The sequence below is a fragment of the Pan paniscus genome, chromosome 4 (assembly GCF_029289425.2).
Source record: "Pan paniscus chromosome 4, NHGRI_mPanPan1-v2.0_pri, whole genome shotgun sequence".
Classification (NCBI taxonomy): Eukaryota; Metazoa; Chordata; class Mammalia; order Primates; family Hominidae; genus Pan; species Pan paniscus.
This window is the reverse complement of record NC_073253.2, coordinates 55,320,229-55,339,831: the sequence shown is the minus strand read 5'-3', so window position 1 is coordinate 55,339,831 and position 19,603 is coordinate 55,320,229. Positions and strand designations below refer to the sequence as shown.

Genomic DNA, 19,603 nt, shown 5'->3' with positions numbered 1-19,603 from the left:
TTTGACTTCATGCCAAGGCAGGGCTCATTTGCTGGATGATCAACGTTTACTTTTAAGTAGAGAGGGCTGTCTCTAGATAGTTACAGAGGACATGGATAGTCATACCTATCAGTCAACTGACAGGAAAAGGATAAGTCTCACAAAAGTACAGTTCCTAGATTTCAAAACCATTTTTTTGAACTAATCTGGGAGGAGTATAGTTGTAATATAAGGAATGACTTTGTGTTAAAGAAAGGACAGGATAACTTAATAGAGGTCTCCCATCTCATTCTGTCACGGTGCTTTTGGGTTCCGGTGATGAATGTATTCATTTTATGTGGCTTGCTCTGGGTAAATAACCCAGTGCCCTATCAGCTCTGCAGCCCGCGGCCAGCGGCAGTGTGTGCGCGCTAATGACGGCGGAAGGTGCCTGGGGGAGGGCCTGGGGAGGGGCTGGCCAGCGCTATCGCGCCCCTGGCACTTCCTAAGAGACTGAGCCCTTTCTCTGCAGCTGCAGCTGGGATTCCACGCTTTACCTCCAGAGGAAAGAAGCCCTCCATCTAAATCAGCTGTCTTCTCCACATCCCTCCTTTTTCTCTCCGCCAGACGCCACCCCTACCCCTTCTATTGTGTTGTGCCTTTTCATTTTAGCCCCGCTTCCTACGTAGAGCCCTAACCTCCTTTGTAGCGAGGGCACTTGAGAATTTCCGAACCTCGAGTTGTAATGGAGCTGTATGGAAAGGTAAGCAGGCGAAAGGAGTTCTTTGGGGTGCTTAGCCAGAAATCTCGCTTTCACGCACTTCGGTGTGCGGGTTGTGTGTGTGACTATGTACGCGCGCGCGACTTCTCAGTGCAATTATGCGGATAAACCACTTTCCTTATGTGTGTACCATTAATCGTCTTTCTCCCCTACGTTTGGTGAATGAGATTGTAAAACTGCCCCACTCTGCCTAAGAAAACGTAGAAACTTTCCCGATTCGGATGGGGAGGGGTAGGGCGGAGAGTCCCAGAGACCAGCTCTGGCTTCGTTTGCATTGGAAATTAGCACAAGGTAGTGTTGTTTCCTAATCAGAAAATCACCATCTACTCCCGAAGGCGATAGTTAGCAAAGAAAAATCTCCAGCTGAGATAAGCTGGGGTCACATTCGCCTGCCCCTGGCGAGGAAAAGAGCAGGGGAGACTGGGAGAGGTAACCCAGGAGCGTTTCGAAAGGAGTAGGGAGGCTCCGCGGCCGAGCCCGACTGGTGGATCGAGCCTGTTTAAGGGTTTGCTTGCTTGCCGGGAGTTGTAGTTCACCGCTCACCCGTTTGCCGGGAACACCCGGAGGGCGAGACTACAGCTCCCAGGAGTGCATGGGGCTCCCCGGCAGTACGCGTGTGCGGCGCCAGGAGAGGACAGCTCCAGTGCTGATGCTGGAGCCGGTTAGCGAACCCCAAGAGTGCAGAGTGTGGAGCGTGGAGCGCGCGGACTGTGCACGCTTGACCGGAAGCCCAGACCAGTGCGGTCCTAGCCAGAGAGAAAGGACATTTGCCAACAATGAGACACGAAGCGCCCATGCAGGTGGGTCCATAAAGAAAGAGTGGCCTCGGGAGGAATTGAAAGAGATGCTTTTCCCCTTGCTCCGCGCACAAGCAGTTCAACGTAAGGAAAGGTCTAGGCGGTCACCCGCGGAGATGCGGCTCTGTGACATGACCCTGGGAACACAGTTGGGTTTCTTTACGCTCTGTGTGGCTGTGATTGGGGCTGTCTTGATGAGGGATCGGGCTATTCGCAATCTTTCTAGGCTCTGTAAAGAGGATAAGAGTGTCTGTCTAAAATGAAAACCCAAGCAAACAAAAGTCAGAGGAGCATGCAATCTCGTGCTGGCATTGATCTCCTCTCTTGGCATCCGGGGTTTGAGATCGCGGTGAAAACTCACGGATTTAAGGCAGATAGATCAGATTCGGGGTTGAAGGCTCCCCACTGGAGTCGGCATAGAGCGAATTCCGCTTGGTTAAAGGCGCATTAAATAAAGAGAAGCCAATGTTAGGCTCCTCAAAGTCCCCTTTCTTCAGTTAGGCTCCCAGTATCAGCAAAAAATAGCAAACACATCCGGGCTTGGCATATCCCTGAGCTATGCCAGCATCACTGTCCTCACAACTGGTTTACTCTGTTTTGGAGACAGCCCCCTCTGAGCTTTCCTGTGTTATGTGCACATTTGTTCTCCGATTCCCCATTTCAATCACATTCTTAGGTTTGTTTCCTTTGAGAAATGCAAAGGACTCTGGTGCAAAAGTACCACTGCCTAAGCATCTTGCTTAAGTTTTGTTTTTAAGTAAAGATGAGTGATAATTCTCGTCTCTGTGTACTACCAGTTAACGTTAAACATCAGCTTGTGTTTATTAATCAAGCAGTGATCCTACTGTGTAACAGAAAGGCATTTTATGAGTGGGGTTGAGAGAAGAATAGAAAACATCATTTGGAATGTGCTGTCTCTCCTGAGAACGCACCTCTGCTGCCAAACCCAAGAGTATAAATATTTGACATTAATTCGGACTTCAGCGTTTTCCAACTGGTTTCTTCATGAATCAAGGACTTTAAACATATGCTTTGATTTACTTTTAATTTATTTTATGGGTTATGTATATTAAGAACCCCTTACTGGACTGTTAGATGACAAATCTATAGAATTTAATTGTTCGTTGGGTGATTATATAAGGGAAGTCCTCAAATTACCTATGAGTTATTGAAAATTTGATTTGTTCCAGGGAACAGTGGCCCCTTTGTGTGTCTTCTAATACCTCTATTTGTGACTTAGCTTTTCATTATAGACCTGATGTGAAAAGAATCTGAACAGACAATAAAGGTACAGGCTGTTGCAATCAAGATATATTGGTTTATGATAATTTTCTATTACTGGAGATACTACCAGGAGCCAACTGGCTAAATTAATCATATTTAATTATAAGTAAACATTAAATGTAGACTTTAAAAGTAGATCATTATACTTCACTATGTATATGTATATTAAAACATGTACATCTTAAATTTACACAATAAAAAAGATTTCCAAGAATTTTTGAAAAATAAAGTAGACTGTTAATATTTAAAGTAAACTATGCACTGATATTTTCAATCAAAATAAATTACGAAAAATTTAACCACACTGTATATCAATTTTGCTCTTACAAGAGTTGCTTAGAATGTTCAGAAAGGTCATTAAAATATTACAGAACTGTATTAATGTTTCAGCAAACAGTTAAAATTATTTTTTGTGTTCACCAACTATGTAGTAGGCACTGTGATTTTCTATTTTAGTCAAAACTTTAATGAAGAACTAAAATAAAAATAAGGTAAAATGAAATTAATTTGCTTGTGGATGGAGTTATTGTCATATTTATAATGTATTTTTAGTCATTGGACTAAGTTTTTGAAATTTAAAATTTCCAAATGCTGTCATGAGTAATGTACATTTTAGGAAATCAAAAACTTTTTTTAGCATATTTAATTAAAGCACATACATTAATTCAATTTAACTAATAAATTGTTGTTATGGTGACCCCATCTCCATTATTATCAATTTTCAAAAATATGTAATAATAGATAGGATAAAAACTATAAGTTTACTCTGAATATTTTAAAGTAACAAGTAATGTTTCAGCACCGATATTTCTGAATTGTAATCACATTTCACGTGACTTTGATATATGACAATGCAACAAGATAAATAATTGACTTTTTTTTTCATTTAAAGACTGAACCACATCATCATTTTAAATATATGCCCCAAATATTTTTTTACTTAGGTCTGTAGAAGATGACTCACAAGCAAAACCTCATTTTATGGTTTCATAAAATAAGAGATTTCTTCTCTGCTTTTAAAAAATATTTAGTTCATTTGTTGATGTGAAAGAAAATGAGCTTTTTAATGTATTTGCTTATTTCCCAATTTACTTCTTGTATTTTCTTAAATCAAAGAATCCTTTTAAAAATCATGTAAGGTCTTTTAAAAAGCATTTGATGTATCTATATAAATAAGTTGATGTTCTGTTCAAGGTAGTTATCTTTGATATGTGCCTATTTTATGAAGAGTATTTCTTTCTGAATTGAGGGAAAATGAGGGATAATTGTTTTTTATAGTAACTACTAAAATAATATACAATGATAATCTCTGACATCTTTATTTCCTTTCTAATCTAAATAACCAGGAATAGCATTTGGTAAGTGTCCCAAGTGATAGGCTTAGAATTCTAACGCAGGAGATGGTCATTTGTATCTTCTCATTCAGTGTATACATGAATCCTGAAGGCCAAATGAGATGAGAAATAACAGTTCTCATGACTTGAGGACAAGACTCTGGTTAACAAATTGTCATTTGATTCAGGAGCCACATTGAACAAATTCTAGTTTATCTAGTGCTTTGCCTGTGCTGAGCCCTGTGACTTAGATTTCATTGTATTTGTGTGTATGTATAAAACAATTTTTATATGTATATATACTATATAACAATCATACCTATCTATGGATATATTTTACAAGAGTATTTACAAATATATTTAAAAATCCTAGTGGTCACTATTACCCTAATTATAGGCATGATCACTTGAACTTATTAAGACTAAATAACTTTCCTACTAGGATAGAGTAAAATTTCTGCCAGATCTCTCTGTCTGGAAAACCCATGTTCTTTCCTCTGTTACTTTTGATTCCCCAAGAAGACATAAATTGGTGGTGTAAAGAATGAGACAACTATTGATATAATTTGAGTCATTCATTTGGTTCAGAAGAAAGAAAAATTGGCCCTATCTTCTTCTTATAAAATAAACTTGCATAAACTAAACAGAATATTTGAAAAGGGCCAATGTTTTAAAAATGGTTTGCTTCTATCTATTATAATTTCTGGCAGGGTCACGTACTCTCTTACAGGACCAAAGTGGAATTCATTGTCTCTGACTAAATGCTTACTTTTCCATTTTGTTATCCACAAGCTTTTGGGGTCACTTCATAAATGCAGTTTTCTGACTATTGAGGAAAATTCAAAGAAATATATCTACCCAAAACATGGAGCAGAGTGCCAAAAAAAATGTTTGGCTAAAGATGAGGAGGATTGAAGAAGGACTATAGACGTAGGCTGAAGATGAAGTGGAGCTAAAAACCATTAGTTATATATTAAAGTTAGCCATACTGTACACAACACCAAATTACAAAGAATTAAAGTCTAAATATCACTGTTTTATTTGGCTATGGAAAGTACATGGCATTTTTGCACTTCATTGTTGTTGAATTCCTAACCATATCCATCCTCAGTGATCATCCCTCTCTCTTTCTGAGAAATGGACATGCAGTCCTCATCCTTTACAGAAACAGAAAATCCCTAATTGACTTTAGAGAAATGAGAAATTCTTCCTTACTCCATTTGGGCTAATTGCTCAAGTATCCACTTTTCTTCTGTAAAAGGAAGTGGAGGATAGCAAGAAAACTTAACCTATAGCAAAAATTCACTTTTGTGGTATAAGAATGCTTTTCCATTGAAACTGCAAAATTATCATAATTTTCTGCCACCATTCTAAGCTTATACTGGAATTGGCAAGTCCTTTCTTCACCATCATATTCCAGGAAGGAAATATATGTTTATGCTGAGGAATAGGTTTTCTTGAAACTACTCTTGCCCACTCAACTCGCTAAATACAAGCAGCTGGGCCACCTCAAAAAAATGTTCTTATATAGATTAAAGGTTTTCCAACCATTTTTCCCTTTCTTAAATTAATGTGGCTCAGAGGTTCTGTGGGAATCATCTTAGCAGGTCAGTCTATTACCAAGGATACTACAGCCTGTGAAGATTAAATCTTTGAGAGTTATTCAGAATAACATAGATCTTTAGCATTTTTCGTTCATTAGTTTATAGGTTTTTAGATAATGTTTATATACATTGAAATGCACAAATCTTAAGTGAACAATTTGATGAATTTTGACAAATGTATAAATCTGTGTAACACACACCATTATAAAGATATAGAACATTTCTAATCATCCCTGAGCATTCCTTCATGGTTTTTCCTAATTAATATACCTATGCAGTAAACTTTTTTAGGTGAGACTTGAACTTGAGATCCCTGGGTTCTCCTGACCAATCACGGCTTAGCTGTGGGATTTTCCTGTGTCTCCTCTCTCCCTGGGAAGGTTCAAAAGTCACTCAGCCCTGCAGAGTGACTTAACCATAGGAGTTTGATTTGTTCTAGAACTTCATATAGTTCTGTAGAACATGCAGTATGAACATACTGTGGAACAAAAAAATATGTTCTTGTTTGAGTCTGGCTTATTTCGTTCAGCATAATGTGTATGAGATTCATCCATGTTGTTGCATGTTTCAATAATTCATTCCATTTTATTGCTGAATATTATACTTTTAAAATCAATTTACTATACTTTTAAAATTCATTATCCTGTTTATGAACTTGGAGGTAATTTCTAGTTTGGGGATACTAAGAATAAGGCTATAAATGTTTTTTCTATTGTTCTTTTTTATGATAATATCTTTTCACTTCTTTTGGGTAAATACCTAAAAGTAAAATTGCTGGGATAAATGGTAAGTATATATTAAGCTTTATAAGAAACAATCAAATCTTTTGCCAAAGTGGGAGGACCGGCAATTCTCACCAGCAATGTATGAGAGAGTTTTAGTGGCTCCACATCTTCAACAGCATGTAATGTCAGTGGTCTTTTTAGTTTTGGCCACTTGGTAATGAGTGTTTTCTGGTATCTCATTATGATTTAAATTTGAATTTTCCTAATGATGAACGGTTTTTAGTATATTTTTATGTGCTTATTGGCCACTTATATATCTTCCCTTGTGAGTCATGGGTTTTAACCTTTTATGCATCTGGGGGGTTTGTTTTTATTGTTTAGTTGCAAGAGATCTTTCATCTTCAGTTTAGTCTTTTGTCAAGTCAGGTAGATATATAAATAAAGGTTTCTCCCAGTTGGTGGCTTGTATATTCATATTCTAAATAGTGCCTTTTGGTGAGGATTTTTTTGAATTTTGATGAAATTTAGGTTAATTAATTATACCTGGGGTCTGTATCCAGACTCTGATCTGTTTGTCCTGACTCTGTGTCCAGAGGCCTTGCTATATTTATTTCTAGTTTTCTTTAAGATTCCATAAGAATTTCAATATAAACTATCATATTATTTGCAGATAGAGATAGTTTATTTCTTCCTTCCCAAAGACTCTCTTTTTTTCCCCATATCTTATTGAATAGAATAGAACAACCAGTACAATGTTGAATAGACGTGATGACAGCGGACATCCTTATCTTGTTCCCCATTTTAGGAGGGAAGACCTTCCGTTTTTTATCATCAAGTGTGAAATTAGCTGTAGGGTTTCGTTACTATGTTTTTTTGTTTTGGTATAGATATTATTTATTATATTGAACAAATTTGATTTCTCGGTTGATGAGAAAATTTGTTTTTAACATAAGTGGGTGTCGAATATTGTCAAATGCTTGTTCTACATCTATTGATGTGATTGTGTGGTTTATCTACTTTATTTTGTTGGATTTCATGGATGGATTTTTTAGCTAATCTGGCATTCCTTAGATAAACCCTATTGGTCATGATACATTGTCCTTTCTATATATAGCTGGATTAAGCTTGATTATATTTTGTTAAGTATTTTTTTGCATTAGTCATGATGGATATTGGGCTATGATTTTCTCTTAATGCCTTCATGAAGTTATAGTATTGGAATTATGCTTATAAAACAAGCTGATAAGTACTCTTTGCCCCTCAGTTTTCTGAATAACTTTGTTGCATAAGATTAGCATAGTTTGGTTTGTTAAATGTCTGCTAGAGTTCACCATGAAGCCAGCGGAGCCTGGAGTTTTCTTTCTGAAAATTTTAAATAAGAGTTTTAATTTTTATTGATATACTAATATCTCTATTATCTATCTATGTATCTCCCTTTAGTATATTGTATTAGGTAGAATAGCATCCCTCCCAAAATTCTCCATGGCCTAACACTGTAACGTGTGAATAGGTTACATTTTGTAACAGAATGGACTCCACAGGTATAATTAATATTATAAACTTTCAAATAGGGAGATTAACCTGCATTATCAGGTTGGTCCAATCTAATTACAATACGTCTTAAAAGTAGAGAACTTTCATTGAATTTAGAGTGTTGTGGCAGAAGTCAGTTTCAAAACATGAAAATAATTGTTGGGGTGAAGATGAAGAAGGCTGTGTGTCAAGGAAGCAGGGCCTTCAGTCCTACAACCACCAGCAACTAGATTATGCTGACAATCTGAATGAGTTTGGAAGTGGAATCTTTCCTAGACTGTCCAGATCAAAGCCCAGTCCAGCCAACACACTGATTTTAGCGGGGTGGACCTGAGCAAAGTGAGCAGAGGACCTAGCTGAGATTTCTGGCTCAGAAAACAATAAGTGGATGTGGTTTTAAATATCCATTATAGCTGCAATAGAAAACTAAATATGCATATAAAAATTTTTCTATTTCATTGTGAGTCAGTTTTGGTAAATTGTGTTTTTCACTTCATTTTTCCAATTTATTAACACAAAGTTGTTAAAAACATTTTTAATACCTTTTAAATATCTCTAGGATCTGTAGTGATATCCCCTTTCTTTCCTAATACTGATCCTCTGAGGTTTCTCCGTCTCTCTCATGCCAGTCTTACTAAATGTTTATATCAGTATTAATGTCAACTTTTACCTTTGTTAATTTTATTTAGTTTGTATTTTATTGATTTTAGCTGTTGTTTTAAAAACTATATTTGTGTTTCTTATACTTACTTAGTAGAAGCTTTTCTTTATTTAGATTCTTAAGGTATAAATTTGGTTCACTTATTTATTTATTTATTTATTTATTTATTTATTTATTTTGAAGGCAGAGTCTCACTCTGTTGCCCAGGCTGGAGTGCAGTGGCTGGATCTCAGCTCATTGCAATCTCTACCTCCCGGGTTCAAGCGATTCTCCTGCCTCAGCCTCCTGAGTAGCTGGGAACACAGGCGCCCACCACCACACCCAGCTAATTTTTGCATTTTTAGTAGAGACATAGGGTTTCACCATGTTGGCCAGGCTGGTCTTGAACTCCTGGCCTCAAGTGATCCACCCACTTCAGCCTCCCAAAGTGCTGGGATTACAGGTGTGAGCCACCGTGCCTGTCAGGTCACTGATTTTAAATATTTCTTTTCTTCTAATAAATATAAGCACTAGAAATCATAAATTTCCCTCTAAGTACTGCTTAAGCTGGCAAGCACAAATTTCTGAATGTAGTATTTACATTATATTTTATTTCAAACTATTTGGCACTTATGATGTTTTTGTTTAATCCATGGGTTTAAAAGTATATTTAATTTCCAAATACTTGAGTATTTTTACAGATATTTTATTGATACTGATGACTAGTTAAATTCTATTGCTACTATGGAAGATATTCTTTAAGATTTTAATTTTCTAAAATTGTTGACTTGTTTTTAGTTCAGCATGTGGAGTGACTTTATGAACATTCCATGTGTGCTTGTGTGTGCTGTAGTTGTGCAGTGTAGTAGTCTCTAAATATCATTAGGGTTATGGCATTGTGTGGTGTTGCCAAGACCTTTAATATCCTTATCGATTTTTGGTCTATTTATACTATCAATTACTGTTAAAGAGGTTTTCAAATCTCCAGCTATTATTGTCAATTTGCCTACTTATCCTTTTAGTTCTTTTGAGTTTTTTCATATATTTTGAGACTCTGTTATTAGGTATACACACATATTTTTAAATGTGTCTGCCTGAGTAATTTTTCCTTTTATATTATGAAATGTCCCACTTTATCTCCAGCAATACTCCTTGTCTTAAAGTCTATCTTGTCTGATATTAATAGAGAATGCAGACACTCTTGCTTTCTTAATAGTATTTTCATGGTGTGTATATATATATATATATATAATTTTATTTATTTTCAACTTATATGTGTCTCTATATTTAAAGTGTGAATCTTGTGGTCAGTATAGAGTTGGGCTTTTCATTTTTTTCCAGTTTGAAAAATCACTGCCTTTTTCTTGGTCCATTTTCATATATTACAATTATCAGTATGATTGAATTTAAGTCTACCATTTTGTTTTTTAAATTTATTCTGTTTCTTTTTCTTTCTCTGTTGCGTTTTTATATTCTTTTTTTGCTTAATTACATATTTTTAGGTATTTCAATTCCTGTATTGGCTTTTCTTTTCTTTTTCTATTTTTTTTTTTTTTTCGAGATGGAGTTTTGCACTTGTTGCCCAGGCTGGAGTGCAGTGGCACGATCTTGGCTCACTGCAACCTCTGCCTCCCGGGTTCAAGCGATTCTCCTGCCTCAGCTTTCTGAGTAGCTGAAATTACAGGCATGTGCAACCACACCCAGCTAATTTTTGTATTTTTAGTAGAGACAGGGTTTCACCATGTTGGCCAGACCGATCTCGAACTCCTGACCTCAGGTGATCCACCTGCGTCGGCCTCCTAAAGTGCTGGGATTACAGGCGTGAGCCACTGCACCCAGCCCTCTATGTTGGCTTTTCAACTGTATATCTTTGTGTATTTTTGGTGTTTATCCTATGGATTACAATACATATATTTAACTTATTATACAGTCTACTTAGAGTTAATATTGTATTACTTCTCTTAAAATATAGTAATTTTGCTATGATATAATTTCATTTACCTCATTCTTTGTGAAATTGTTGTCATATGTTACATCTATATTTGTTATAAATCCCCAATAAAGTTTTATAATTTTAGCTTTCAACAGCAATCTGTATTTTTTTAATTAAGAGAAGAAAAAATGTATATTTATTTATGTTTGTCTTTCACCTATGTACCATTTCTGGTGCTCTTCTTATTTATCTGAGTTTCTATCTGGTATCATTTTTCTTCAGCCTGAACAACCTCGATTAGCATTTCCTGTAGGATAGATCTGCTGGCAATTCATTCTCTTAGTTTTTGTTCATCTGATAGTGGTTTTTTAAAATTTTGCCTTCATTTTTGAATAAGAGTTTTGCCTGCATATAAAATTTCTTGTTGATTTTTTCAGTAATTTAAATATGCTGTTTCATTGTCTGCTGATCTCCTTTATAATGTGAGTTCAGCTGCTCTTCATATTATTGTGCCCTTGTATGTAATGTCATTTTTTTCATCTGACTGTTTTCAAGATTTTCTGTTTAACTTTGAGTTTAAACAATTTGACTATAATGTGCCTAGATGTCATTTTATTTATATTTAGTCAGATTGGCGAATTGGATAAGCTTCTCAGATACATAAGTTTATATTTTTCCCTAACTGGAAATATATTTAGCCATTACATCTTTAAGTATTTTTTCATCCAATTATTCTCTTCTTTTTCCTTTTGATATTGCCAATTACATGTATGTTAGAATTCTAATATCATCCCACAACTAACTGAGGCTCGGTTCATTAAAAAATTTTTCCTTTATATTTGTCAGATTGTATGATTTCTATTGATTTATTTTAAGTTCAATGACTTTTTCTTGGGTCATCTTCAGTCTTTTGTTAAGCCTATCCAGGAATTGTTCATTTTAGTTATTGTACTTTTCCTTTTAGGCTCAGTAGTGGCTCTTTTTACACTAGAAACTTGTTTCCAAGTGAAGATAGATATTAACTCTTGGGATGAGGTACTTGAGTATTGAAAGAGGTTAATAAGATTAATTTATAATAGTGTGCAGAAACTAAGGAAGCACAGTAATTAACTGAGCTTCTGATAAAAAAGGTGATAGAGAAATGTAAATAATAATATTAGTGCTTTGATTATCTTTTGTAGATATTTTTGGAAAAATACTTATGTTTACATTTCCATGTCATTTAATTACATTTCTATTGAGCATTGTTCTTATGATACTGTACTTTTTTGTGTGTTTTTCAAATTAAATTGTGGGCTTCAAGATACTTTTTGAAATTTTAACAAGGTGCAAAATTGTAAAAATAAAATAACTTTAACAATTACTTTCTTTTGCCAACTTATGTATTCCTTAATGGCGTCAACTCTGCAGAAACAAAATGCTTTTTCCAACACCAACATGTTTCAGATTGGTTTGAAGTGTGCTGTCAGTTCTGTTGAGATAATGAAGTATTTTTGCATTCACTAAACAATGAAGCCATAGGAGTAAGTATTCTAGGTCTTCAGTCCTCTAGTGAATGGTGAAAAGAAAGGCTCAGTGGTTCCCTGCTGCACTCTCCAGCAAGCTGGTTGGCTTGGGGATAGTATTAGTAACTTAGGTCTAGCGACCTTCGAAAAAACCACATTTTATGCCTCCTTGGCCTCCTATCTGCGAAAAACATGGAATCATAGCCACTCAGCTCCTACACTCTTAGCTTTTTATGTCTGGCTACCCGAATCATAATCTAACGGTAAGAGGTAAGGTCATCAGCCTCTCATCACTTGTCTGCTGCCACTTGTTTAACTCTAGCTCATCAAAGATCAATGGGCGTTACTTGCTAGCCACCAAGTGGCTTGGATGATAGAGAAACTTACAAGCCAACACTGATGAATAATTTCTGTTCAAGTGGCCATAGCTGAAGGGATACTAAAGAGCCTGAAGAACAGATATGTTTACCAACTGGCAAATTATGACCCTCCTGTGACTCTCACCTATTGGTGTTAGCTTTAATAGAAGATAGTTTTTCTTTAGAATGTTTGATCCACTGAACACCTGTCTGAGTGGCAGGACTGATGAAAAAGAATAACAGAAACACAGCACACCTGTGATGTGAACATTCTTTTATGAATGTGCATGGGTGGGTTTGTTCTTTGTAATAAATAATAGTAGCAGTAGCTTTTGAATGGAAAGCAGGGATGATTATGACTATGAAAGTGGCTTTGTAAGTCATCCTAATTGGTACAGTTATACAATTTGGAAACAAAAACATGTAGATTGTGAATACACCAAGTTTTTCACAGATAATCCAGATATTCCTTTGTCTCGTAAGTGCACGGACAACAAGGTGCTTGTTCCTATACATGACCTACCTTGATGGATGAAATAAGGGAGGCAAGATATCAAGATCTAGAACCAATATTTATAGCAAATCTCAGGAGGAATTTTTCAATGGCTCTTATTTTAATGTTTTGATATTTTTTAAATGTTTAGTGTTTTTAAAAATGTTTAATGATGAAAACTTATTGGGAAACAAATGTATTAATATTAACATGTAGGCTTTTTTTTTTTTTACCCCAGTGGGAATTTTTAGAGTACCTTACTAGATATTTTTAGGAGAGGTTTTCCTTATACCACATAGCACTGGATATGTCCATTCTGTTTACTCTTTCTCCTCAGGAAGAGGTATTCTTGTAAGAGCTATTCCTCATTTTGTGTTCTCCATTTGGACACAGGTCTCCTTTAGCTGTCAATGCTTTCTAATGGAGTGAGGGGGAAGTAAAGCCCGATTGTGTTTATTTTTGAAAATGACTGATGGAGAAAGTCAAGGCCTTCTTCCACAGAGTTTAGCAGAGCAGAGTTGCATAGCTTTGAGAACATATTTACTGCTTCCTACTAGGTTGTCCCTCCTCAAAGTCTAGTAGGGTGCTTGCAGTGAGTTATATCACTGGTCCTCAGAAGGTTCTGGCTTTTACCAGGGCAGAGATAATTGATGAAACACATTTCTCAGAATTCAGCTTGTCTGGGCAGACTGGGCATTGTAGGGTGTAGACCCTTCTCTGCAAGAGTCAACATCATGATGGTGAGATCTGCTGAGCTATATCACCAAGAAGGGTGTCTGGTGAAGACAGCAGCTGGTGGAGAGCTCTAGGATCATATTTCCATGTTCCCAGGGATCTTGGCCTAAATGTCAGATTACTCAGTCACCTCATAGTATATTCCTGAGGCCTTGACCACATATATGTGTCCTGGCTTCCATATGAACGTTTGTTAATCCAGTGATTTCTAAACCTGACTGATGAAAAGAACATATGAAGTGTTTTTAAAAATGACAGATTTCTGGCCTCACTCTAAATATTCTAATTCTCCCAAATTTCAGTGGAGTTCCGCATGTCTGAGAATTTTGGTTCTAGTGTACCCTAAAAGTATTTCATTTTGTATTCCTAAATAAAAATGTATCCAACTGGTGAGAACAGGTATTTGAAAACACAATGTCTGGTGTTTTTTGCTGCCAAGAAATGATGAGAAACGTTATGTATATTTTATCATATCCACAAGAAAAGTTTTGAATGATTCTTTACATTTTGTTGCTAAGAGAGAGGCCCTTCATTTTTACAAATTGACATCTGCATATAGAAAGTGTGAATGTCAAGAATGTTTGATGAGTTTTTTTTTTATGTTTTAAACTTACTTTTGTTCTATCTAAGTTGTATAAGGGGAAGATGGCTGCTTGGCTATTGGGAGGGATGTGGGGTTTGGACTTTCAACCAATTCTCTTGTTTGCATGCCCCAGCCACAACTAGGGTGACCCACGACCTAGCTGGCTGGTTTTAGCACTGAAAGTTCTGCTGTGTACCATGAAACTCCTCATTTCCAGGCAAACTAGGACAATTGGTAACCCTACCCATACCCTATAATCAAGACACTTGGTATCTCCAATTCCAAGGCCTTTGCAGGTTCTGCCAGGCAAGAGTTCTTGTGAGGTTTTTCACCAGGCTTAGGATTCTGCTTTCTCAAGTCTACTCACTTTCAGATTCCAAACTTTTGTTGACCTTTCTTTTCTACTCTTGTCTCCTGTCTACTTCTCTCTGTCTATAAAGATTTTGCTCTTGTGAAATCCCTTTACTATTATTGTAGAGAGGTTTAGGGAAAGGATAGTGATCGCCACATATGCAAGATTTTACATATATAGTAAATATATATATAATTCTATAATACTATATAATACATATTATATTATATATAAATATATAATGCTATATAATACATATTATATTATATATAAATATATAATACTATATAATACATATTATATTATATATACATATATAATACTATATAATACATAATATATTATATTATATTTAACTATATAATACTATATAATACATAATATATTATATATAAATATATAATATGTAATACATTATATTCGATATATAATATATAATACATAAATATATAATATATAATACATAATATATTATATATAAATATATAATACATAATATATAAATATATAATATATAATACATAATATATAAATATATAATATATAATACATAATATATATAGTATATAATATATAATACATAATATATTACATATAATATATAATACATAATATATTATATATAAATATAATAATATATAATACATAATATATTATTTATATATAAATATAATAATATATAATACATAATATATTATATTTAATATATAATACATAATATATTATATTATATTTTAATATATAATACATAAGATATTATATATAAATATATAATAATATAATACATAATATATTATATATAAATATATAATAATATATAATGCATAATATATATTATATAATATATATAATACATAATATATATTATATAATATATATAATACATAATATATATTATCTAATGATATATAATACATAATATATATTATCTAATGATATATAATACATAATATATATTATCTAATGATATATAATACATAATATATATTATCTAATGATATATAATACATAATATATATTATCTAATGATATATAATACATAATATATATTATCTAATGATATATAATACATAATATATATTATCTAATGATATATAATACATAATATATATTATCTAATGATATATAATACATAATATATATTATCTAATGATATATAATACATAATATATATTATCTAATGATATATAATACATAATATATATTATCTAATGATATATAATACATAATATATATTATCTAATGATATATAATACATAATATATATTATCTAATGATATATAATACATAATATATATTATCTAATGATATATAATACATAATATATATTATCTAATGATATATAATACATAATATATATTATCTAATGATATATAATACATAATATATATTATCTAATGATATATAATACATAATATATATTATCTAATGATATATAATACATAATATATATTATCTAATGATATATAATACATATTATATATTATCTAATGATATATAATACATTATATATTATCTAATGATATATAATACATTATATATTATCTAATGATATATAATACATTATATATTATCTAATGATATATAATACATTATATATTATCTAATGATATATAATACATTATATATTATCTAATGATATATAATACATTATATATTATCTAATGATATATAATACATTATATATTATCTAATGATATATAAACATTATATATTATCTAATGATATATAATACATTATATATTATCTAATGATATATAATACATTATATATTATCTAATGATATATAATACATTATATATTATCTAATGATATATAAGACATTATATATTATCTAATGATATATAAGACATTATATATTATCTAATGATATATAATACATTATATAATATCTAATGATATATAATACATTATATAATATATAATGATATATAATACATTATATATTATATAATGATATATAATACATTGTATATTATATAATGATATATAATACATTGTATATTATATAATGATATATAATACATTGTATATTATATAATGATATATAATACATTATATATTATATATTATATAATATATAATACATTATATATTATATAATATATAATACATTATATATTATATAATGATATATAATACATTATATATCATGTACTATATAATACATAGTATATATCATGTACTATATAATACATAGTATATATCATGTACTATATAATACATAGTATATATCATGTACTCTATAATACATAGTATATATCATATACTCTATAATACATAGTATGTATCATATACTCTATAATAGTATATATCATATACTCTATAATACATAGTATATATTATATACTCTATAATACATAGTATATATTATATAATATATATTATATAATATATAATAATGTATATTATATAATATATAATACATAATATATAATTAATAATATATAATATATTATATATTATGTATTATATATTATATAACAATCTATTATATATTATACATTATATATTATATAATAATCTATTATATATTATATATTATATAAGTATATATATTATGTATTATATAAGTATATATAATATATTATATTTTATACATTATTATGTAAGTATATATAATATATTATATATTATACATTATTATGTAAGTATATATAATATATTATATATTATACATTGTTATAAAAGTATATATAATATATTATATATTATACATTATTATATAAGTATGTAATAATATATAATACATAATACATTATATATAAGTATATAATAGTATATAATATGTTATATATAAGTATATAATAATATATAATACGTTATATATAAGTATATAATAATATATAATACGTTATATATAAGTGTATAATAATATATAATACGTTATATATAAGTATATAATAATATATAATATGTTATATATAAGTACATAATAATATATAATACGTTATATATAAGTATATAATAATATATAATACGTTTTATATAAGTATATAATAATATATAATACGTTTTATATAAGTATATAATAATATAATACGTTATATATAAGTATATAATAACATATAATACGTTATATAAGTATATAATAACATATAATACGTTATATATAAGTATATAATAACATATAATACGTTATATATAAGTATATAATAACATATAATACGTTATATATAAGTATATAATAACATATAATACGTTATATATAAGTACATAATAACATATAATACGTTATATATAAGTATATAATAATATATAATACTATATATATATAAGTATATAATAATATATAATACTATATATATATATATATAGTTGAAAGCCTTTTAATGATTCCCAATATTGAAATAATGATATTGTAGACTTCGGTGATTTTCCAAATTCAGTATCAGAGATTAAGTTAAACTTTACCCAAACACACTTCAAAGCTGTAGGAGAGGACAGTTTTCCTACAGTGCTGTGAGTTCCTGGGGTTCCCTTTCTTATCTTTTCTTAACACTTGGATTCTTCCCCTTATTAGTCTAGACATGAAACTCAGCTCTCTCCAAGTTTCTACAAAATTCCACTTGCTCTTAAGGATTTCATGAGTTTAGCAGATTTTTAGAAGTTATTCAGTGTCAGGCAGTGTTCTAGGACAGGTCCTATCACAGGGAATATGGCCTTTGGCTACGTTCTCCTCCCTGTAGTGTGTCTGGATCACAGAACACTTCTATCTAAACACAGATGCCTCAGTGTCTTAGCTTCTACCCCAAGAGGTATATTGATAAATACTTTTTGTGGCATATCATAACAACTGAAAATAGGAGAAAATTTAAGTCATCTATTTCAGAAATTATGAAAGTCTCAGGAAAGTGTTGGGTGTTAAAACCTCTTGCCCTCTGAAGTTAGGTAATAAGAGAAAGCATATTCTGTAAAACTAACCATTTGCATTTCAGAGAATAGCATTGGTGGGAATTCAAGAAGAAGAATATCAAAGATAATCATGGAAGCCTCACTTGAGCATTTAACACATACCAACACTTTTCCTTTGCTCATCTCGCTATTCTTATTATAGATGAGGAAACTGCAGCTTAGGATAAGTAAAAACAAAACAAAATAAAACAAAAACCTTGCCTAAATGTTCATGAGTAGCGAAGGAGCAAATAGCAGGGCTGGGATTCCTTCTTTGGCAGCCTGACTCAGGGCATGTGCTCTTATCCATACTCACATCCCACTAAGAATGTGGAATGCTCTTTTTCACAGATGCATCTGCATGCACATAACTTTAGAAATAGAAAATAGGTGGAATGGTATTTTCCTACTTCTTACTACACTGTGATTTATAAGGCCTGGATTACCAGTAGCTGGGTCCTCTCTGCCATCCCAGGACTGCAAAGCTTCCACATTTCTGAGCAGGGACCAGGGCCTGAGCTTCAGGACCACATCTGGATCTAGTCCTGAGCTTCAGGACCATATCATTGCAGCTGTCAGGATTGCATTGTCAGGGTCTAGGGGCTCTCCTAGCCACTGTCATTCCTGTTCCAGCAGACCTTGCTTACAATCTTCTCTCTGTGTTCTGGGGTTCTCCTTTACTCTGCTGCTGCCAAGACTCAGTGTGGGCTATCTCCACTCTGGGAAACCGCTGGAACCAAACTGGAAGTAAACTACATACTATGGGCTGAGAGAAGAACACTGGCCTTTGATACTAGTAGGAACAGTTTTCACATGGTTTGATAAAATTCATCTCCTTTTTCTTTTTTTTTTTTATTATACTTTAAGTTCAGTTTTGTGTAGATTCTGAATATTAGTCCTTTGTCAGATGTATAGATTGTGAAGATTTTCTCCCACTCTGTGGATTGTCTGTTTACTCTGCTGACTGTTCCTTTTGATGTGCAAAAGCTCTTTAGTTTAATTAGGTCCCAGCTGTTTATCTTTGTTTTTACTGCATTTGCTTTTGGGTTCTTGGTCATGAAATCCTTGCCTAAGCCAATGTCTAGAAGGGTTT

The 19,603-nt window shown here is 32.1% G+C and overlaps 1 protein-coding gene across 2 annotated transcripts in view; it reads left to right on the top strand.

Moving 5' to 3' along the window:
• The first annotated feature begins 448 nt into the window (after window positions 1-448).
• The window catches only part of RAB3C (RAB3C, member RAS oncogene family), a 278,339-nt gene continuing 259,184 nt past the window's right edge, over window positions 449-19,603 (top strand). Inside the window, exon 1 of one of the 2 annotated variants that reach the window (XM_008952751.3) lies at window positions 449-721. In XM_008952751.3, coding sequence (XP_008950999.2) covers window positions 704-721 — 18 coding nt within the window. In that variant the 5' untranslated portion in view covers window positions 449-703. Of the gene's footprint in view, window positions 722-1,346; window positions 1,540-19,603 lie in introns of those variants that run through there. The other variant, XM_003827398.5, reaches the window with a different exon arrangement.